The 24661-nt window shown below is 35.0% G+C and overlaps 1 protein-coding gene across 11 annotated transcripts; it reads right to left on the reverse strand.

Moving 5' to 3' along the window:
• Positions 1-1096: 1096 nt before the first annotated feature.
• LOC147846900 (uncharacterized) lies at positions 1097-24400 on the reverse strand. 11 transcript variants are annotated; one of them, XR_015475997.1, is made up of 37 exons: positions 24232-24400; positions 23139-23259; positions 22898-23060; positions 22525-22717; positions 22316-22387; positions 22099-22170; positions 21882-21953; positions 21665-21736; positions 21450-21521; positions 21233-21304; positions 21016-21087; positions 20799-20870; positions 20582-20653; positions 20365-20436; positions 20148-20219; positions 19931-20002; positions 19714-19785; positions 19497-19568; positions 19280-19351; positions 19063-19134; positions 18846-18917; positions 18629-18700; positions 12888-12993; positions 10727-10797; positions 8658-10599; positions 8321-8395; positions 6507-6539; positions 6270-6320; positions 6134-6166; positions 5954-6004; positions 5818-5850; positions 5620-5670; positions 5280-5330; positions 5140-5172; positions 4319-4384; positions 2735-3420; positions 1097-2179 (listed from the first exon to the last, which is right to left on the reverse strand). XR_015475997.1 is itself a non-coding variant. In XM_087236545.1 (37 exons), exons 2-37 carry the CDS (start codon positions 23254-23256, stop codon positions 3170-3172), a joined length of 4650 nt encoding a protein of 1549 aa, XP_087092671.1. In that variant the 5' UTR covers positions 23257-23259; positions 24232-24400; the 3' UTR covers positions 1097-3169. The 11 variants fall into 11 exon arrangements, 6 of the variants coding, with proteins under 6 accessions (XP_087092671.1, XP_087092672.1, XP_087092673.1 ...); XM_087236545.1 differs by adding an exon at positions 5484-5516 and having other exon boundaries at positions 1097-3420; XR_015475998.1 differs by lacking the exon at positions 6507-6539.
• Positions 24401-24661: the final 261 nt, after the last annotated feature.

A 24661-nucleotide genomic window follows, 5' to 3' on the forward strand; every position in this document is an offset into this window, starting at 1 on the left:
TATAAGAAAACATAATTTAATGCTACTATTCAAATAAATTCCTTAATTCATTTATTTTCTTTTGGCTTAGTTTCTATGCGACCTAGGTTTAGAGGTCGCCACTATTTCAACATATGTTTTACACAGCAAATGCCCTTCCAGCACACACACACACACACATACACACACACACACACACACACACACACACACACATACGGGTTTATGTGTGTTACAAGGACACTTCAGCTCAAACCAGTTTTTTGGTGTATTAGGGGAGCACACTCTTCCACTTACTCTAGAGCGACGTGGTGCATATCAAAAATTATATTTTTAGCTGTACAACACAGATTTCACTTCAAAGTTTGATTACACACAACACAACTTAAAATACAACAACCTGACTAAATACTAATTTATGAGGTCATATTATAATTACCTTGAAACCCCGCCCATAACACAAACCGTTATTATAAGGACAGTAGCTATACACACACACACACCTCACAAATGTGTCCTAAAGGGACAAATGTGATTTAATGGGACACAGCAAAACACACACACAAAAGTAAACGTCTTGTGTATTAAAAGGACATAAGTGATCTAGGAGGACGAATGGTTACACACACACACAAAACTAAACGCCTTGTGTATTAAAAGGACATAACTGATCTATGAGGACGAATGGTTAAACACACACACAAAAGTAAACGTCTTGTGTATTAAAAGGACATAACTGATCTATGAGGACGAATAGTTAAACACACACACAAAAGTAAACGTCTTGTGTATTAAAAGGACATAACTGATCTATGAGGACGAATGGTTAAACACACACACAAAACTAAACGTCTTGTGTATTAAAAGGACATAACTGATCTATGAGGACGAATGGTTAAATAGAAAAGTGAGTGTAGTAAACTTTTTTAATCTATATACACATTCATCACATTCATTTACAAATATGCCCATTTAGTTACTTGTGTGGCATCCTGATCAGTATTTTTTTACATTATCCATACACACTAATGTAAATCTGTAGTGTATTCAAGCAACTGTTTCTTTGATATGGCAACTAAAAGAATTTACTAATAGAACAAATGCAGAACACAGCATGTGAACAAAATGCAAGTTTTATTTGTGCATGTTTAGAAAATCTAATTAATACAAGTAAAACATTAGCTTTACTAACTATCGATGGACCATAAAACCAAACAAACCTGCACAAAAATCAAACAAATCTGCACAACACCTGTGTGAACCAAACAAACGGCATATAACCATTTAAAAAAATAAAATAAAATAAAAAGCAAAACAGTAACACTTTACTTTAAGGGGTGTTCATAAAAACTGTCATAAATATGTTATGATTCTGACATCACACATGTCATGAATATGAATGAAATATTATGCATGCTTATGACAGCTGCCATTAAGTGTCATTCACTCAGTTACAACATTTTAAATGCAAAGATGATGATATGATGTTTGTTATGACAACTTGACAAACAAATAAATCACATCTGGTCTTAGTAATGACAACCTAACATAATCAAAACAAGTAGTTTATAATTGTCATGAAGCCATTATAATCATGTCATGAATATTTATCCAATCACTTTTTTAATTTTTTTTTATTTAAATGACATTTTTAAAAATGTTATTACTCTGTCAATCACAACATTTTAATAACACATTTAGCTTTTACCAATTTACTCGAGATCAATAAAAATATGAATGAAGCTGTAATAAAATTCACACACAATTAATGTTCATTTTATAAAATTACACAATTATAATGCCCTCATGACAATCATATTTATGACAGATTTATGGCATGTTTTTCTCTTGTCTTGGTATTGTCAAGTTGTCATGACAAAAATAAAAAGAGCTTGTGATGTATTTGTTTGTTCAGTTGTCATTTAAAATGACATAACTGAGGAAATGACATCTAATTATACGGAGACCTGGAAGGGACGTGATGGTGGAAAAAAAAATTGGTGGAAGAAAAAAAAAAAACTGGGTGGTAGGAAGACATATTACTGAAGTTTCTGCGTTCCCTCGCAAAGATGTTTGGCGTTCCCTCGCAAAACTGTTTCTCCACAAACACTTCCTGCTCACTTCATTTACAAAAATCCTCACATTTTTGCCAAAATTCTCCCGTATTTTCACATTCTATCCCACTTTCTTTACATTAAAGCTGTGCGTTGATCTTCGCCTTTCATTTGTAACCTCTGAACCAGTGAATGCATGCATAAGCGCTGATTGACAGATGCGCTTCATACAATAAACTGATCCCAGATCAGCTTCTGTACACGCCATTTAATGTGACACCTCTGTTATCAAACAAGTGAGCAGCCAATGAATCTCTTGTTTTGTTTTGTTTGATAACAGAGGTGTCTCTGTAAGAATGCACAGATCAATAATGAAAGCATTCCATTACTGTTTGTACTCATTTAAGAGAAAATTAGCTGTTTAAAGTAAAACATGCAGGATGGAGATGTTTATTTGTGTATTTGTCAGTGTATTTGTCTGTTTAAACATACACCCGAATCCAAAAGTGTCATGCACTTTTGCTTTTCTGTAAATGGTGTGTACAGAAGCTGATCTGGGACCAATATATTGTACGGCGCTCGTCTGACAATGAGCGCTTACATGCATTTATAGGTTCAGAGGTAGCATATGAAAGGCGATGGTCGACGCACAGCTTTAATGTAAAGAAAGTGAATGCAGACATTTTAATATTAATTTCAGCGTGCTTTCAAGATTAAAAATATATCAGAAACATGGGAAAATACTTAATGATAGGATGATAATGGGATAGAATGGTAAAATACGGGAGAATTTCGGTAAAAACGGGAGGGTTTACATGAATGAGAACAGGAAGTGTTTATGGAGAAACGGTTTTACGAGAGAACGCAAAACATCTTCGCGAGGTAATGCAAAAAAAAAATATTTTTTTCCTATCACTCTGTTTTTTTTTCTCCTACCCAGTTTTTTTTTCCTTCCACCAATTTTTTTCCTACACCTGTTTTTCCCCACCTTTACGTCCCTTCCAGCTCTCCTTATAATTACAACTGTCATAAGCATGCATAAAATCTCATTCATATTCATGACATGTTATGTAACAATTATAAAGATTTCATTACAGTCTTATAAACACACATCCTTCAAGTGTTAGCAAAAAGACTTAGTTTTTTTCTACCTGATTCCTTTTCAGCATCAAACCTCTGTTTCTGACAAAGTCCCTGATGTTTTGAATGGAGCGATTTGCCAACATGGGATGCTCTGCAGATTTGCATTGTTGGCATTCTATTTTTGTGGCAAGTTTACCCTTGGAAACATGGCTATGGAAATGTCTCAGTACTGCAGCAATTTCATCAGGAGACCATGGTCTTTTTGTTTTTCTTCTTGCGTTATTTTCAGGAGATTTGAGAACGACTGCAAATAAAAATAAAAAAAAACAGATTCATGGGATCAGCACCATGTTGATCAGAGCTCATCTCCATTTCCCAACCACCCCCTCCTCCCAATCATTATCTTTATTTAGGTTTTTTATTATTACTAGAAGCAATAGTATTGTCACAATACTCAATTTTGGAACTGATCGGTACTGGAATTTTAAAACCGTCTATTTCCCGATAATATCCAAGCGTTGCTGAGCTAGTTCTTTAACAGTGCTGTTTTGCCATTGTGTTTATGTGCTCAACAGAAATGATTGTGTCATCAGTTCACCAAACTCACCACTGTTTACTGAGTGTAAACACAGATACAAGAACACTGAATCATTTTAAATATGTAAAGATCAGCTGGTCTGTCTATAAGCTGACATATGAACAATCCACTGATGAATCAACTAATCTTCACAGCTTCAAAACACTCCAGTGTCCGTATTTCTGTGTTTAAACTCGGTAAACAGTGTTGAGTTCGGTGAATTGATAACCTTCACAGCCTATTCTGTTGAGCATGTGAACACAACAGCAAATCAGTAGCATTTAAGAACACGATCAACAGTGCTTCAATTTTAGTGGGAACATTTAGTGGACGTAAATTTCAGTACCGACTGGACCGCATTAGAAAACACTAAGGTGCAATGATTTAATTTGTACAATTTTGTTTAAACTAATCGACCATCCTTGGCACTACATTGTACCTTAATGAAAATGTAAATAAATAAAATGAAATAACCTAATTTATGATATTGGCAATATTCCTTCATACAGGCTCTTAGCCTTCTTTTTGTTTTAAACAAAAACACCAATTACTATATATAAACTTTGATTCTTAAGTATGTGATTCTCTAATAAATGATATTGTATGTATGCTTGTGTAGTTTTACCAGTTTGTTCACACTTTTCCTTTCGGGTTCTCTTTTTCTTTTTCCCACAAGTGTTTCTGTAAATGGCTAAAAATAAATGAAAAAAAAAAACACATAAAAACATTGTAGGGGACTTCCTGGTACATTCTAGGACCTAAATGAACAAGTATAGGGGATATAAATTTAAATTGAAGATAGCTTTTGTTTATTCATCTGTCTGCAATAGATTTCTACACATTTATCCATCCTCTAAAAACCCCTCTACAAACAGAACTACAAACTGTCAAAAATCAACTGCTTGTTACAAATTGTCATGAACACACCAGCCACAACCTCCTCACCTGCTACATTCACCCTAGCTGCTTTGAGACTGCAGACTTCCCAACAATATAGTACGTGAAAAAGAGTAGAGTCCCTGCTATGCTAAAAAAAACATTCACCTGATTTCCAGTTTCCTCCAAATCTTGAGAAAAAGCTAATAAAGTCTTTGGTTTCTAAAGTTATAGTTATATCATAGTTGTGTCACAAATTACCTGATCTACAAAAACTTGATATTTTATAATAAATTAATAACTATTTTGTAGGACTTTCTACACAGTTGGTCCTCTGCACTATGGATAGATAAAGGATGTAGTCAAACACTGATGTACAATGGGGAAACATATACACACCCTAGAGGGAACAGCATTAAAAATGCTGTGTAAAAATTGCTAACTGGATTTAAATGAGAGTTTCTCTATGCATTGCTTTAACACTATTTTTACAATTATAGTCCAATTCCAGTCAAAGTAACAATGAATTTAACATTAAAGTAAATAAAACAGAAAACATGTTTGTCATACCTTGAGATGGGCCTTCTAATGCAGAGTCAACCTCTATAAAAGGAGTAAAAAAAAAAAAAAAACTTAAAAAAATATAGTAGACACTGCTTGATACAAAATGGACCAAACCTCAGCTGTGAAAATGAGGTAGAATCTCATACCATCTGATGCGCTTGGTGATTCTTCACAGGATTGCCTGGCTCTCTTCATTCCTGCAATATAAACAGTCCGGATTACTACACTGGTTCTGGTGCCAAATAATAATAATAATAATAATAATAATAATAATAATAATAATAATAATATTGAAATATCTCTTCAATTGGTTAATACAGTAGTTAAAAAAATGTATATGTTTGTTGTACCTTGAGATGGGCCTTCCAATGCAGAGTTGACCTCTATTTTATAGTATTGTTTTTACAAATTTTATATAGTAGACACTGCTTGGTATATATGAAATAAACCAAACCTCAGCTGTGAAAATGAGGTACAATCTCATACCATCTGATGCCCTTGCAGATTCTTCACAGGATTGCCTGGCTCTCTTCATTCCTGCAATATAAACAGTCCGGATTACTACACTGGTTCTGGTGCCAAATAATAATAATAATAATAATAATAATAATAATAATAATAATATTGAAATATCTCTTCAATTGGTTAATACAGTAGTTAAAAAAATGTATATGTTTGTTGTACCTTGAGATGGGCCTTCCAATGCAGAGTTGACCTCTATAAAATTTGTAAAAACAATACTATAAAATATAGTAGACACTGCTTGGTATATATGAAATAAACCAAACCTCAGCTGTGAAAATGAGGTACAATCTCATACCATCTGATGCCCTTGCAGATTCTTCACAGGATTGCCTGGCTCTCTTCATTCCTGCAATATAAACAGTCCAGATTACTACACTGGTTCTGGTGCCAAATAATAATAATAATAATAATAATATTGAAATATCTCTTCAATTGGTTAATACAGTAGTTAAAAAAATGTATATGTTTGTTGTACCTTGAGATGGGCCTTCCAATGCAGAGTTGACCTCTATAAAATTTGTAAAAACAATACTATAAAATATAGTAGACACTGCTTGGTATATATGAAATAAACCAAACCTCAGCTGTGAAAATGAGGTACAATCTCATACCATCTGATGCCCTTGCAGATTCTTCAAAGGGTTGCCCGGCTCTCTTCATTCCTGCAATATAAACAGTTCAGATTACTTTACTAGTTCTGATGCCAAGTTTTTAAATATTACATACTACAGTTACCTATAAGTAAACAAAACGATATTAAAGACACAAAACCTGTACTTATACATCTTAAATGTAATATTTATTCTTAACTTAAATTGTGCAATGAATTGAATTTTCATGTGTCATACCATGAGATGGGCCTTCTAATGCAGTGTCAATATCTATAAAATAAATAATAATATACTGTAGCAGTATATATAACTTTTATAGTTTAGAAATGACATACAAACAGTTCAACACTTTTAAGTGTTTTTTGTTGTACATCATATTGTGTTTACTTTAGGCCCAATCCCAATTCTGTTTTTGTACCTCTACCCCTTGACCCTTGGCCCTTGAAACAGAGTATGAAGGGGAAGGGCTTCAAAATTTACCCCTAAGAATTGGGACAGCACTACAGCACCTGCATAAGTCATCATATGTCCTCGTGAGCCCTTGATTGACGATGGCAACTGCTGTAGTGATTTCAGTTGTGTTATTTTTTGGTATTTATCTTCAGGAAATCACTGAAGGCATATATTATGTTATCATAATGATCTAATGTGGCAATAAGATCATAACTTTACTGCAGATTTACACAATGGCCAAATTCATCAATGCAAACACTCAAACAACTCTCAGCCTCTAGTTTTCAAAAAGGGTATTCGAGTGTCAGAATGTTGTGGGACTGCTGTACAGGAGACATTATTATGGATTATAGATAGCCAAATTTATTATATACTTATACATTATTATACTTATAAATAGCCAAGTTTTTATTTTAGCGTTTTTTTTTTTTTTTTTTTAAATCACACTAAAATATGAACGTGGTTATGAATGTATAAAAACATATGCTTGTTTGTTTAAAAAATTTGTAATAACAAAAAATTACTAAATTGTGCATGTCTTTACTTTCGTGTGCAGACATGCAGCCGTTGTCGCTGGTGTTTTCTGGGAAATTTTCTTACACCTTGGTTTTGAGTGTGGTCCTGAAAAATCTGCTTCGAGGGGTATCTAGCCCTTCCGCTTAGTCCTACGCCTTCAAGCTAAAAAAATTGGGACACCCCTACCCTTTCCTGTGAACATGCAAAATGAGAGGAAGGGCCAAGGAATAGAATTGGGATTGGGCCTTAATTATTAATATTTAAATGTCTATGGCCCAATCCCAATTCTACTCTTTAGCCCTTTCCCTTACCCAACTCTCTTTAGCTTAAAGGCGTAAGGCTAAGGGGAAGGGGTAGATAGCCCTTTGAACTGAGATTTTTTAGGACCACACTTGAAGGCAAGGGGTAAGACAATATCCCAGAATACACCAGCTAAAATAGCAGCATAGCAGCACACGGAAGTCAGGAGAGGCAAATTAGTAGTTTTTGTCCTTATTATGAACTTTTACAGCAAACAAGCACATTTTTTAATACATTCATAACCGCACACGTATTTTACTGTTATGTTAAACAAAAAATAAATAAAACGCTAAAATAAAAACAGCTTAATTTGGCTATCTATAATCCATAATAATGTCTCTTGTATAGTAGTCACACAACATTCTGACACTCGAATACCGTCAGTAATGTCTAGTGGCTGGGAATTAGCTGTTTACAGTGTCTGCTCTAATGTTCATGCTGTTTTTGGTGTGTTTGTATTGATGAATATGGCCATTGTGTAAATGCGCAGTACAGTTATGAGCTTACTGCCACATTAGATTATTATATATGCATAATATATGCCTTCAGTAATTTCCTGAAGATAAATACCAAAAAATAACACAACTGGAATCACTACAGCAGTTGCAATCAACTGATCTCATATGAAGCAAGAGATCGCAATGACATGAGTGCAGGTGTTATGGTGCTGTTCCATTTCTTAGAGGCACATTTTAAAGCCCTTCCCCTTCACACTCGGCTTTAAGGGAAAGAGGTAGGGGTAAAAAAATTGAAATGGGATTGGGCCTATATCTCTATTTTACCATTTTTTCTCTGTGTTGTTGGAACCGACTCATCATCGTCTTCACTTCCGTCAATGTCACTGAAGTCTAGGTTATCTAACAAAAGACAAACAATTTGAGTACCAGATAAGTTTAACATTGCAAATTGCATGAGTAGATAAAATGAACACAATAATTACTCTGAAATATAAGCATTACATTGTTCAAGTTCTTTAGTATGTCAAATATAATACTATAAAAACTATACTATAGAACTATGTACTATAAATACTAATTAATTACTTTATATTAAAATAAACTATAATTTGTACAATAAACTATACAATCAAATGTGCAACAAATTTAATATACTCCTTACCTTCTATTTCAATATCTTCCAGGGTTTTGCCTTGAAGGTTCTTAACAGAACCTTTCTCCATGGCAATTAGAAGTTTTGAAATTTTAGCTAGCTGAGTTGTAGCCTCTGGAAGCCTATAGTATTCACGATGGATACGAATATCATGGCCCAGAAAGTCTGCAACTTGGTCAAGCTCATTATTTTTGAGATTTAGGACCTGTGACAATGTTGCGACATGCTTACGCAATTGTGTTGAGCGGAGAAGTTCTGGGTTCTGAGCACCACACTCTTCAGCAAAAACCCTCAAACAGTCTTGCCCTCGATAAGGGGTTAAGCAGTTGGGTCTGGCAAATAAGAATGTGTTCTCATCTGGTACTCCACATTCTTGTCTTTTGCTTATGAGTAAGTTTAGGGCATTGACCATGTCTGGCGAAAGTAACACAGCAACTTTACGCCCCCTTTTACCCCTTATTTCTACTCGGCTGAAATGTTCACAAAGTTTTTGTTCAAATTTTGTAAGGCCCATGGCAACATCTTTGTGTAACGGAGCTCTGTCCCTCTCTTGGTATCCCTTAATTTCCATCTTTGCAACCTCTCCTCCGCGTCTTCTGTTAAACAAAATGATTTTGGCAAGTGTTGCTTTACAAAGATCTCCATACGCTTGAGGGGATGACGACGATTTTAAGTTTTCTGAAACCAAATCTGTAACCTTCTCCAGATGGCCGTGAAGTTTTTGAACATCCTCTGTGAAGGGAAGCGTGGATGGTTTGTTAAAGTGTGCTTCGTGTAAGGTGGTTAGTGCTCGGTGAGACACTAGTTCTGACCATTTCGCATCATAGAGTTTTTTAAAAGCATGCACTGACTTTATGCCTTCGTCGTCTTCTGCCATCAATGCTCTACAATGAAGTATGTCACAGATTTTATTTAAAGAGTGACCTAACTTTAGAGCAAGGCTTGGAGTGCGGTAGATTTGTTTGTCATCATCAAATCCAGATACTTTTTTAACGGCCTGGACAACAACCTTGAAATTGGCCGGTTTAACAGCTTCTTCAACAGTCTGTATGGAAAATTCTCTTCTAAGGATCAAAAGAAGTCGTCCGACCTCCCTAAGCTTCTGCCGTATGTAATCATTCTTCGTTAGATCCTGGCCATGCTTATTAAAAAATGATTGAGCCAACTGAAGAAGACAAAAGTCACTCCTCACAGCAGCAGAAACGTCATCATCCTTTAGCCCGGTCAACAATTTCCAAACCCCCTGTGATATCTGTTGACAAAGAGCTGAACCAGACATTTCTGCTAAAGACAAGACCTTAGATCTTCCAGGCTGTGTCCGATTATCCAATGGCTTTGACAGACAATTCCGTACATGCCGCCACAAATCTCGCCGCAGAAACATAGCTTTGCAATACATACAATGAACATAATGTTTAGGATTATATTTTTTCTTTGGTTCGCGTCTTAGTTTTAATAATCCCTTACCACTCGATAGAACGTCTACATTATGTTCATAATTTCCTTTGTTTCTGAGATTGTCCAGCAATTGTTTTCGTTCTTTAGAATGGACTGGCAATGCCAAAGCTCTAGCAACATCTACATTTGTTTTTTCATGAATTTTTAAGTGCCTTGCAAATTTCGTCTGTGGTTTCCCACATATGTAACAATAGTTCTTGTGACCTGAAGTGGTAATTTTTGAAGACTGAATACCAGGACTTTTCCCAGTCTCTGTGGTATCTTCAGCAATTGTGTCCTGCTGCATTGTAGAGACTGGTTCATTCAGCAGTGACTCTTCAACTGGAATTTCTTTTTGACCGTCAATGTCATTTTGTTTTTCTGTCTTGGCATCACTACAGGAGCCATTCCTTGTCTTTTCTATATCTGTACTCTCTTCTGAACTTTCTGAGAAACTGTTAGGAACATACTCCTGATCAGACATGTCTTCACTGAAAATCTCATTTTCAGAAGTCTGAAATGAAAAAAAATATATATATTTTATCATGTATAGACAATATAAACTAATCTTTACTTGAAATAAATAGTTTAACAGTTAGTAAATCAATATTTTTTATAATGATGTGATTAAATGCACTTACTGATAATTCAGACTCTGGTTCAAATTGAACTGCTTTATTAAAGCATGATCTGTGCCAGAAACAGGAGCAAACTAGGCAGAATACATAATGAATATAAGGTTGGTTAATTTGATCTATACAATTAGCATATTTCAGAACTTTGGGTAAATGTTCTTAAATTGAGAAATAAAAAAGACACGCATGAAATTAACAGCTCACAGATAAAAGCAAGAGTTCAAGAAAATCTCCTTTCTCAAACCAGATTACCATTACATTTTGAATGAAAAAAACAAAACAAAACATGGCATTAGCTGAACTGCAGGCTAATTGTGACCACTCCTGTGTGAAACCCTGGCTAAAGTCATATAATCTAATTCTGAGAAAAGAGTGTCAAAGTCATAGCCATAAAAATGACAAAGAATATGCAATTTCTCTTCATTGCAGTAGTTGAAAGACTTAAATATACAATTAAAGTCAGAATTATTAGCCCCCCCCCCTGTTATTTTTTTCCACAATTTCTGATTAACGGAGAGCAAATATTTTTGCAACATTTCTAATCATAATAGTTTTAATAACTCATTTCTAATAACTTATTTATTTTCTCTTTTTTCATGATGACAGTAAATAATATTAGACTAGATATTCTTCAAGACACTTCTATACAGCTTAAAGTGACATTTAAAGGCTTCACTAGGGTAATTAGGTTAACTAGGCAGGTTAGGGTAATTAAGTAAATTATTGTATAATGATGGTTTACTCTGTAGACTATTGAAAAAATATATAGCTTAAGGGGGGTAATAATTTTGACCTAAAATGTTTTTAAAAATGTGAAACTACTTTTATTCTAGTTGAAATAAAAAAAATCAGACTATACAGCTTAAAGTGACATTTAAAGGCTTTACTAGGTTAAATTAGGGTGGTTAGGTTAATTTGGCAAGTTATTGTGAACGATGGTTTGTTCTGTAGACAAAAAAATATATAGCTTAAAGGGGCTAAAACTTTTGACCTTAAAATGGGTTTTTAAAAAGTTTAAAACAGCATTTATTCTAGCCAAAATAAAACAAATAAGACTTTCTCCAGAAGAAAAAAATATTATCACACAAACTGTGAAAATTATCTTGCTCTATTAAACATAATTAAATATTTTTAAAATCAGATGTGGACTAATTATTCTGACTTCAACTGTAAAATGCTTTAAGATACAGCACTACATGTACAGTACATATAACATAATACATATAGAAACAAACTATTTTATCAACACTGTAAATTTTTGTAGCAAAATTTTTTTAGAGGTTTACTACCTAAACAATGATTTCAATCATCTCCATTTACTTTTAGCACTGAATAAACATCTGATTTTCATATCATTTTCTTAATAAATTTATTTTCTACTATTAAAGACTGTAAAGCGACTTTAAAATCTCCTCACACACGATTGCCAGGTAGACTCAATGAAGCAAGAGATAACCTGTAATTTATCCTTGTTCCTGTTTCTGTGGAGATTTTTCTGCTTCAATGCTGACATTTCAAAATATTTTTTTTTATTTTGTTTTATAGCCCAACACGCATCAAAGTAACCCTGCTTATTTCAAGTTTTTTGTATTGCTTGTATGCTAAAAAAAGTTGGTTTTTATAGCACACTGATGCTTTAGTTTGATTGCCAGACAGGTCAGCAATTATGAAGCACGAGGAACAGAATTGTTTAACAGCTAAAGTATATCATGGTGGAATAGCCCCAAGGGTGATATAATGGATTATTGTTTTGGAGAATGACAAGTAAGACTTAATCTTTGACAAAGCTGGAGAGGAATCTAAAGAAAAGTTTTTATTTATTTATTTTTTTTTTTTTAAATGCAGCTATTATAAGTCTACTGTATGTTTACCAGGCCTACTCGCTGTGGCGACCCCAGATTAATAAAGGGACTAAGCTGAAAAGAAAATGAATGAATGAACGAAAATAAATTGTTGACATGGCCTAACTTGATTTGTATTAAAGACATCACGGTTATATTTTCACATTATATTCTTTACCTTTGTCTAAAATGATTTAACGTAAAAAAAAAAAAATTTTAAAAAGCATTAAATCGAAAAATGACTTTAGCTGGGTTTTCACAGAGTGTTACAATTAAATTTATTATTATTATTATTATTTTTAAATTGACCAAAGCACAATACTTACATTTACATTTCACCCCAATCCACTTAAATGCGTTGTAGGGCCCACTGCAGCTGGCACATTTATCCAAGCTTGACACAGCTACTGATATTACATCATGTTTACAAATCTGTTGAAAAAAAATCATGTCTTTAAACATACTATTTAACTATGTAATTACATCAGACACATCAAGTCAAGATAAAAACACTTTTTACATAAAAGTTAAGAAACTAACTAGAGGTTTGCTCCTTAATTCACTTGTATTAACAAGGCAAACAATCAGGGAGACAAAAGGCAAACTTCTGCCATGATTTTATCAGTTAATAACAATAAAAAAAATATTAAACCATGAGTAAATATGACATGACAGCAGCAGTAAACACAACACACAATAAGACACCATCAGTAAATGAGGACAAAACACATAACCTATAGGTCCAATCTGACTTTAACAGAAACCTGCATATTCTAACCCTCCCTCAAAACACACAACATGACAACAGCAGTGAATACGAGGACATACACCTAATTTAATACACAATACAGCACAATCAGTAATTATGGGGACACTACACACAACCTATAGGTAAAATCCTGCTTTAGTAATGGAAACCTGACCCTCCCCCACAGTACACAACATGACAGCAACAGTGATTATGGGGACACTACACACAACCTACAGTATATTAATACAAAATAGGACATCATCAGTAAATAACACCACACAGAGCCTAATTTAATACACAATATAACATCATAAGCAAATATGAGAAAACAACACAAAACATATAATTATACACAATATAACATCCATTAGTAAATACGAGGACACACAAAACACAACCCATATTAAATAGACAATATGACATCATCAGTAATTATGAGGACACTACACACAACCAATAGGTCCAATCTGGCTTAAGTAATGGAAACCTGCATCTTCTGTCCCTCCCCCACCATACACAACATGACAACAACAGTGAATACGAGGACACACAACCTAATTTAATACACAGCACAATCAGTACTTATGAGGACACTACTAAAGCCAGATTGAACCTATTGGTTGTGTGTAGTGTCCTCATAATTACTGATTGTGCTGTATTGTGTATTAAATTAGGTTGTGTGTCCTTGTATTCACTGTTGTTGTCACGTTGTGTACTGCGGGGGAGGGACAGAAAATGCAGGTGTTTCTTAAAGTCAGATTGGACCTATAGGTTGTAGGCATGGGCTAATATGATTCTGACAATATGATTACCTTGGATAAAATAAAAATCAAAGTATATTTTAAGAAACAAAATATTTTTGAAACATTGAACATGTCAGGCTAAATTTAAATATATAATTCACTGTTTCCTTTAAGATTTTTTTTCAGATGTGGCGGCAGACTTTCTTGGGCCTTTTACACAAATCTACCAACTACCTGTGGCGTCATTTCAATGTCAAATGTATTGAGCACAGTATTGCAAGTCGAGATTGCATTTATGCAATATGTAGCATGCAAATCTCTGCTTGCATGCCGATTTCCTCTGTTAGTAGATAAACTTCTTGAACATCTTGCAACATCAGTGAATACGGGGACACACAACCTAATTTAATACACAATACAGCACAATTAGTAATTATGAGGACACTACACACACAACCAATAGGTCCAATCTGGCTTAAGTAATGGAAACCTGCATCTTCTGTCCCTCCCCCACCATACACAACATGACAACAACAGTGAATACGAGGACACACAACCTAATTTAATACACAATACAGCACAATCAGTAACTATGAGGACACTACTAAAGCCAGATTGAACCTATTGGTTGTGTGTAGTGTCCTCATAATTACTGATTGTGTGGTATTGTGTATTAAATTACATTGTGTTTTCTCGTATTCACTGTTGTTGTCACGTTGTGTACTGCGGGGGAGGGACAGAAAATGCAGGTGTTTCTTAAAGTCAGATTGGACCTATAGGTTGTAGGCATGGGCTAATATGATTCTGACAATATGATTACCTTGGATAAAATAAAAATCAAAGTATATTTTAAGAAACAAAATATTTTTGAAACATTGAACATGTCAGGCTAAATTTAAATATATAATTCACTGTTTCCTTTAAGATTTTTTTTCAGATGTGGCGGCAGACTTTCTTGGGCCTTTTACACAAATCTACCAACTACCTGTGGCGTCATTTCAATGTCAAATGTATTGAGCACAGTATTGCAAGTCGAGATTGCATTTATGCAATATGTAGCATGCAAATCTCTGCTTGCATGCCGATTTCCTCTGTTAGTAGATAAACTTCTTGAACATCTTGCAACATCAGTGAATACGGGGACACACAACCTAATTTAATACACAATACAGCACAATTAGTAATTATGAGGACACTACACACACAACCAATAGGTCCAATCTGGCTTAAGTAATGGAAACCTGCATCTTCTGTCCCTCCCCCACCATACACAACATGACAACAACAGTGAATACGAGGACACACAACCTAATTTAATACACAATACAGCACAATCAGTAACTATGAGGACACTACTAAAGCCAGATTGAACCTATTGGTTGTGTGTAGTGTCCTCATAATTACTGATTGTGTGGTATTGTGTATTAAATTACATTGTGTTTTCTCGTATTCACTGTTGTTGTCACGTTGTGTACTGCGGGGGAGGGACAGAAAATGCAGGTGTTTCTTAAAGTCAGATTGGACCTATAGGTTGTAGGCATGGGCTGATATGATTCTGACAATATGATTACCTTGGATAAAATAAAAATCAAAGTATATTTTAAGAAACAAAATATTTTTAAAACATTGAACATGTCAGGCTAAATTTAAATATATAATTCACTGTTTCCTTTAAGATTTTTTTTCAGATGTGGCGGCAGACTTTCTTGGGCCTTTTACACAAATCTACCAACTACGTGTGGCGTTATTTCAATGTCAAATGTATTGAGCACAGTATTGCAAGTCGAGATTGCATTTATGCAATATGTAGCATGCAAATCTCTGCTTGCATGCCGATTTCCTCTGTTAGTAGATAAACTTCTTGAAAATCTTGCAACCACAGTGAATACGAGGACACACAAAACAGCACAATCGGTAATTATGAGGACACTACACACAACCAATAGGTCCAATCTGGCTTAAGTAATGGAAACCTGCATCTTCTGTCCCTCCCCCACCATACACAACATGACAACAACAGTGAATACGAGGACACACAACCTAATTTAATACACAATACAGCACAATCAGTAACTATGAGGACACTCCTAAAGCCAGATTGAACCTATTGGTTGTGTGTAGTGTCCTCATAATTACTGATTGTGCTGTATTGTGTATTAAATTAGGTTGTGTGTCCTTGTATTCACTGTTGTTGTCACGTTGTGTACTGCGGGGGAGGGACAGAAAATGCAGGTGTTTCTTAAAGTCAGATTGGACCTATAGGTTGTAGGCATGGGCTAATATGATTCTGACAATATGATTACCTTGGATAAAATAAAAATCTAAGTATATTTTAAGAAACAAAATATTTTTGAAACATTGAACATGTCAGGCTAAATTTAAATATATAATTCACTGTTTCCTTTAAGATTTTTTTTTCAGATGTGGCGGCAGACTTTCTTGGGCCTTTTACACAAATCTACCAACTACCTGTGGCGTCATTTCAATGTCAAATGTATTGAGCACAGTATTGCAAGTCGAGATTGCATTTATGCAATATGTAGCATGCAAATCTCTGCTTGCATGCCGATTTCCTCTGTTAGTAGATAAACTTCTTGAACATCTTGCAACATCAGTGAATACGGGGACACACAACCTAATTTAATACACAATACAGCACAATTAGTAATTATGAGGACACTACACACACAACCAATAGGTCCAATCTGGCTTAAGAAATGGAAACCTGCATCTTCTGTCCCTCCCCCACCATACACAACATGACAACAACAGTGAATACGAGGACACACAACCTAATTTAATACACAATACAGCACAATCAGTAACTATGAGGACACTACTAAAGCCAGATTGAACCTATTGGTTGTGTGTAGTGTCCTCATAATTACTGATTGTGTGGTATTGTGTATTAAATTACATTGTGTTTTCTCGTATTCACTGTTGTTGTCACGTTGTGTACTGCGGGGGAGGGACAGAAAATGCAGGTGTTTCTTAAAGTCAGATTGGACCTATAGGTTGTAGGCATGGGCTGATATGATTCTGACAATATGATTACCTTGGATAAAATAAAAATCAAAGTATATTTTAAGAAACAAAATATTTTTAAAACATTGAACATGTCAGGCTAAATTTAAATATATAATTCACTGTTTCCTTTAAGATTTTTTTTCAGATGTGGCGGCAGACTTTCTTGGGCCTTTTACACAAATCTACCAACTACGTGTGGCGTTATTTCAATGTCAAATGTATTGAGCACAGTATTGCAAGTCGAGATTGCATTTATGCAATATGTAGCATGCAAATCTCTGCTTGCATGCCGATTTCCTCTGTTAGTAGATAAACTTCTTGAAAATCTTGCAACCACAGTGAATACGAGGACACACAAAACAGCACAATCGGTAATTATGAGGACACTACACACAACCAATAGGTCCAATCTGGCTTAAGTAATGGAAACCTGCATCTTCTGTCCCTCCCCCACCATACACAACATGACAACAACAGTGAATACGAGGACACACAACCTAATTTAATACACAATACAGCACAATCAGTAACTATGAGGACACTCCTAAAGCCAGATTGAACCTATTGGTTGTGTGTAGTGTCCTCATAATTACTGATTGTGCTGTATTGTGTATTAAATTAGGTTGTGTGTCCTTGTATTCACTGTTGTTGTCACGTTGTGTACTGCGGGGGAGGGACAGAAAATGCAGGTGTTTCTTAAAGTCAGATTGGACCTATAGGTTGTAGGCATGGGCTAATATGATTCTGACAATATGATTACCTTGGATAAAATAAAAATCTAAGTATATTTTAAGAAAAAAAATATTTTTGAAACATTGAACATGTCAGGCTAAATTTAAATATATAATTCACTGTTTCCTTTAAGATTTTTTTTTCAGATGTGGCGGCAGACTTTCTTGGGCCTTTTACACAAATCTACCAACTACCTGTGGCGTCATTTCAATGTCAAATGTATTGAGCACAGTATTGCAAGTCGAGATTGCATTTATGCAATATGTAGCATGCAAATCTCTGCTTGCATGCCAATTTCCTCTGTTAGTAGATAAACTTCTTGAACATCTTGCAACATCAGTGAATACGGGGACACACAACCTAATTTAATACACAATACAGCACAATTAGTAATTATGAGGACACTACACACACAACCAATAGGTCCAATCTGGCTTAAGTAATGGAAACCTGCATCTTCTGTCCCTCCCCCACCATACACAACATGACAACAACAGTGAATACGAGGACACACAACCTAATTTAATACACAATACAGAACAATCAGTAACTATGGGGACACTACACACAACCAACATTTATACAAAATAGGAAATCATCACTAAATACAAGGACACAACACACAACCCATATTATTACACAATAGGACACCATCAAAAAATTGGACAGCGTGCAACACACACCCCAATCTGACTTTAGTAAGAGAAACCTGCATCTGCCAATTATTCACAATTTAAATTTGACATAATATCCAATAACACAAATTGCCCGGAGAGCAATTCTGCTAGGTATCAAACACTTAAAATATATTTACCTTCTGTGTTCCACCATTCTCTCCTTCACAGCTGAGTGAAGTACTGGTCTGGATTTCAGTGTCAGAGGTCGCCTGTGTAGATGAGCAACACAATATTAATATATGTAAACCCTTACACAATTGACAAACTGTATAAACATTAAACTTTGTCACAGTTTTAGCATATATAGAGCTAAACTAAAGGGAAAATAGACGGTCAGTGATGTCAGACATTTACCTTCTGTGTTCCACCATTCTCTCCTGCACAGCTGAGTGAAGTACTGGTCTGGATTTCAGTGTCAGAGGTCGCCTGTGTAGATGAGCAACACAATATTAATATATGTAAACCCTTACACAATTGACAAACTGTATAAACAGTAAACTTTGTGGTAGTTTTAGCATATATAGAGCTAAACTAAAGGGAAAATCGACAGTCAGTGATGTCAGACAATTACCTTCTGTGTTCCACCATTCTCTCCTGCACAGCTGAGTGAAGTACTGGTCTGGATTTCAGTGTCAGAGGTCGCCTGTGTAGATGAACAACACAATATTAATATATGTAAACCCTTACACAATTGACAAACTGTATAAACAGTAAACTTTGTGGTAGTTTTAGCATATATAGAGCTAAACTAAAGGGAAAATAGACAGTCAGTGATGTCAGACATTTACCTTCTGTGTTCCACCATTCTCTCCTGCACAGCTGAGTGAAGTACTGGTCTGGATTTCAGTGTCAGAGGTCGCCTGTGTAGATGAACAACACAATATTAATATATGTAAACCCTTACACAATTGACAAACTGTATAAACATTAAACTTTGTCACAGTTTTAGCATATATAGAACTAAACTAAAGGGAAAATAGACAGTCAGTGATGTCAGACATTTACCTTCTGTGTTCCACCATTCTCTCCTGCACAGCTGAGTGAAGTACTGGTCTGGATTTCAGTGTCAGAGGTCGCCTGTGTAGATGAGCAACACAATATTAATATATGTAAACCCTTACACAATTGACAAACTGTATAAACAGTAAACTTTGTGGTAGTTTTAGCATATATAGAGCTAAACTAAAGGGAAAATAGACAGTCAGTGATGTCAGACATTTACCTTCTGTGTTCCACCATTCTCTCCTGCACAGCTGAGTGAAGTACTGGTCTGGATTTCAGTGTCAGAGGTCGCCTGTGTAGATGAGCAACACAATATTAATATATGTAAACCCTTACACAATTGACAAACTGTATAAACAGTAAACTTTGTGGTAATTTTAGCATATATAGAGCTAAACTAAAGGGAAAATAGACAGTCAGTGATGTCAGACATTTACCTTCTGTGTTCCACCATTCTCTCCTGCACAGCTGAGTGAAGTACTGGTCTGGATTTCAGTGTCAGAGGTCGCCTGTGTAGATGAGCAACACAATATTAATATATGTAAACCCTTACACAATTGACAAACTGTATAAACAGTAAACTTTGTCACAGTTTTAGCATATATAGAGCTAAACTAAAGGGAAAATAGACAGTCAGTGATGTCAGACATTTACCTTCTGTGTTCCACCATTCTCTCCTGCACAGCTGAGTGAAGTACTGGTCTGGATTTCAGTGTCAGAGGTCGCCTGTGTAGATGAACAACACAATATTAATATATGTAAACCCTTACACAATTGACAAACTGTATAAACAGTAAACTTTGTGGTAGTTTTAGAATATATAGAGCTAAACTAAAGGGAAAATAGACAGTCAGTGATGTCAGACATTTACCTTCTGTGTTCCACCATTCTCTCCTGCACAGCTGAGTGAAGTACTGGTCTGGATTTCAGTGTCAGAGGTCGCCTGTGTAGATGAACAACACAATATTAATATATGTAAACCCTTACACAATTGACAAACTGTATAAACATTAAACTTTGTCACAGTTTTAGCATATATAGAACTAAACTAAAGGGAAAATAGACAGTCAGTGATGTCAGACATTTACCTTCTGTGTTCCACCATTCTCTCCTGCACAGCTGAGTGAAGTACTGGTCTGGATTTCAGTGTCAGAGGTCGCCTGTGTAGATGAGCAACACAATATTAATATATGTAAACCCTTACACAATTGACAAACTGTATAAACAGTAAACTTTGTGGTAGTTTTAGCATATATAGAGCTAAACTAAAGGGAAAATAGACAGTCAGTGATGTCAGACATTTACCTTCTGTGTTCCACCATTCTCTCCTGCACAGCTGAGTGAAGTACTGGTCTGGATTTCAGTGTCAGAGGTCGCCTGTGTAGATGAGCAACACAATATTAATATATGTAAACCCTTACACAATTGACAAACTGTATAAACAGTAAACTTTGTCACAGTTTTAGCATATATAGAGCTAAACTAAAGGGAAAATAGACAGTCAGTGATGTCAGACATTTACCTTCTGTGTTCCACCATTCTCTCCTGCACAGCTGAGTGAAGTACTGGTCTGGATTTCAGTGTCAGAGGTCGCCTGTGTAGATGAACAACACAATATTAATATATGTAAACCCTTACACAATTGACAAACTGTATAAACAGTAAACTTTGTGGTAATTTTAGCATATATAGAGCTAAACTAAAGGGAAAATAGACAGTCAGTGATGTCAGACATTTACCTTCTGTGTTCCACCATTCTCTCCTGCACAGCTGAGTGAAGTACTGGTCTGGATTTCAGTGTCAGAGGTCGCCTGTGTAGATGAACAACACAATATTAATATATGTAAACCCTTACACAATTGACAAACTGTATAAACATTAAACTTTGTCACAGTTTTAGCATATATAGAACTAAACTAAAGGGAAAATAGACAGTCAGTGATGTCAGACATTTACCTTCTGTGTTCCACCATTCTCTCCTGCACAGCTGAGTGAAGTACTGGTCTGGATTTCAGTGTCAGAGGTCGCCTGTGTAGATGAACAACACAATATTAATATATGTAAACCCTTACACAATTGACAAACTGTATAAACAGTAAACTTTGTCAGTTTTAGCATATATAGAGCTAAACTAAAGGGAAAATAGACAGTCAGTGATGTCAGACATTTACCTTCTGTGTTCCACCATTCTCTCCTGCACAGCTGAGTGAAGTACTGGTCTGGATTTCAGTGTCAGAGGTCGCCTGTGTAGATGAACAACACAATAATAATATATGTAAACCCTTACACAATTGACAAACTGTATAAACATTAAACTTTGTCACAGTTTTAGCATATATAGAACTAAACTAAAGGGAAAATAGACAGTCAGTGATGTCAGACATTTACCTTCTGTGTTCCACCATTCTCTCCTGCACAGCTGAGTGAAGTACTGGTCTGGATTTCAGTGTCAGAGGTCGCCTGTGTAGATGAACAACACAATATTAATATATGTAAACCCTTACACAATTGACAAACTGTATAAACAGTAAACTTTGTGGTAGTTTTAGAATATATAGAGCTAAACTAAAGGGAAAATAGACAGTCAGTGATGTCAGACATTTACCTTCTGTGTTCCACCATTCTCTCCTGCACAGCTGAGTGAAGTACTGGTCTGGATTTCAGTGTCAGAGGTCGCCTGTGTAGATGAGCAACACAATATTAATATATGTAAACCCTTACACAATTGACAAACTGTATAAACAGTAAACTTTGTCACAGTTTTAGCATATATAGAGCTAAACTAAAGGGAAAATAGACAGTCAGTGATGTCAGACATTTACCTTCTGTGTTCCACCATTCTCTCCTGCACAGCTGAGTGAAGTACTGGTCTGGATTTCAGTGTCAGAGGTCGCCTGTGTAGATGAGCAACACAATATTAATATATGTAAACCCTTGCAGAATATAGTATTTTTACAGATTTAAGTTTATTTTGGCTTTATTATCTAGAACCAAATAATTTTTAAAGAAAACAAGTTTAATCTCTGCATACCTTGTTTCTCCATGGCCACTCTGAATCGCCATAGTTATAAGTGATCTCTTGCCCTGGACTGATGTCCTTTGTTGCGAATAAGCACAAATGGGGCTTTCTATCAACGTTGATTATTTTCATTTTGCTGTTTGGGTTTATATGATCATCATTAATAAGTCTACCCAACGAGCCATCTTCTCTTGCAGCATCAACCCTGAATCACAGAGAACAATGCCACCTCATGTAATTACAGTATTTACTAAATTACACACTAAGTAATTGCAGATCACAAAAAAATTATCAAGTTTATGAATAGACAATTTAATTTTTTTATTACTTTTTTGAAAATATGGAAACATAAATGATAGCACATTTAATAAAGCAATATACATACCATAACTGTTTTCCATTAAAACGGAATTCAAACAAAAACACTTCAAGTGCATTATGATAAAGTCTGCGTCTTCTTTCACATTCTTCTTTGGTTATTATGTCTCCTCGATATTCAACTAGAAAATCTCCTTTTCTATAGTGGCAAGAGCTGAACACTCCCCGACCTAGCAAAGAATTTTTCTGATTAGTCATGAAAAAAACAATTCTTGGAGATCCCTGACGTAAATGACTTTTTTTCTTACCTTTGAATGAATTTATGTATTTTATTTCAAATCCAGTTTTATCTTTTGAAGTAGAAGCATAGTACACAGCTTCATCATTCGGCTTCAGTTTGACTCTCTGGGACCTTGCTGTTGCCATTTTCTGCAATGCACCAATGTCAATATATAATAATTTTATCAGATATGTTTTTAGTTTATTCTTTTTTACAAAGGGTACACATATTAAAGATTGTGCTTTGTCTGTAATATGCATGTCAGTATAACATGCCAGTGAAACAGGAAAAACATTTTAATCAAAAATTATTTGTTTGATTTTGCAGATTTTCTCTTTTTCTTTGTCACTAGAAATGTCTAGATATGGCAAATACACACAGACTTCATATTTAAGAAGATGAAACATCTGTATACACGTTGCCTTTACAGAAAAAAAAATAACATTGTATACACATGTGCAAAACACAAATGTGAAATGTGTGCTTCTAGAACACATTTGTGTGAATCACATGTTAATTCATGTCAAAACCACCAAAAGTGTTCTGGAATCACGTTTCATGTTTCTATTTTATATATGTGAATGTCTTGTGACAATTTTGTAAGTGTAAGCAACATTATTTATAATTAAATCAAAATGAGGACTAAATAAAACGATTAAATTATCATCACGTGCTATGAAAAATACAGGTAACACACAGTTATGAAAACATATTTGTCTTGTATCTTGGGTGCCCTGAAAACTTCTAATAACAAGTTAGGCCATAACGTGTAACTTGTCATTAACGTTACACAACGTTAGTGATATCAAACTGACAATAACCTTATGACTTGATTGGCAAATACTCTTACATGATTAATAAGCACACTAAAACGATTACATGTAACGCATCTGTTACTTTGGTAAAGCATGACGACATTGCAAACATAAACGTAATGCTAAAACAATAAATCAACATATTAAAAACGATAGTTCATCACTCTTGACAGGAAATGAAAAGTACGCTAACTTACAAGGTTTTATTAACAGTTACTTGGTTTACTGGCTTCTAAGTTTAATCAAATAATGCACATTAATCGTGTAGTAGACTTAATTATTTAGGTGGTTAGTTAACAGTCTTACCTGAAGGGTCTTACTGATGATTGACACCCATGTGTCATCGGATCTTCCAGCATGCAATCGCTTGAGTCCAGTGGCTATTAATTTCCACAAATTAATTCACATTTAATCAATCGTGTGCAATCAATCGTCGAATAAAACGCTCCGTGCTTCCTCGTCTTGTCTTCAATTCGACTCTCCATCTGTCCAGCGCGGGAATTGATTGAGTCAGGTGGTGGCGATTAGCCAATAACTGGCATTCATATTTTTTATTGATCTTTTAAAGGTAGTGGGTTATTTTTATTATTTAATTAGAACGTAATTCATATTTTATATCTGTTTAAAACTATTTTTTCAATCATTATTGTTAACAGATGTTTGACAGATACAGTAATTATAAGGACATTTGGTGGTCAGCCAATCACATGCCGCAATTTCATACACTCGCATACAT

Source organism: Danio rerio, chromosome 1 (assembly GCF_052040795.2).
Source record: "Danio rerio strain M-AB ecotype USA chromosome 1, GRCz13ab, whole genome shotgun sequence".
Classification (NCBI taxonomy): Eukaryota; Metazoa; Chordata; class Actinopteri; order Cypriniformes; family Danionidae; genus Danio; species Danio rerio.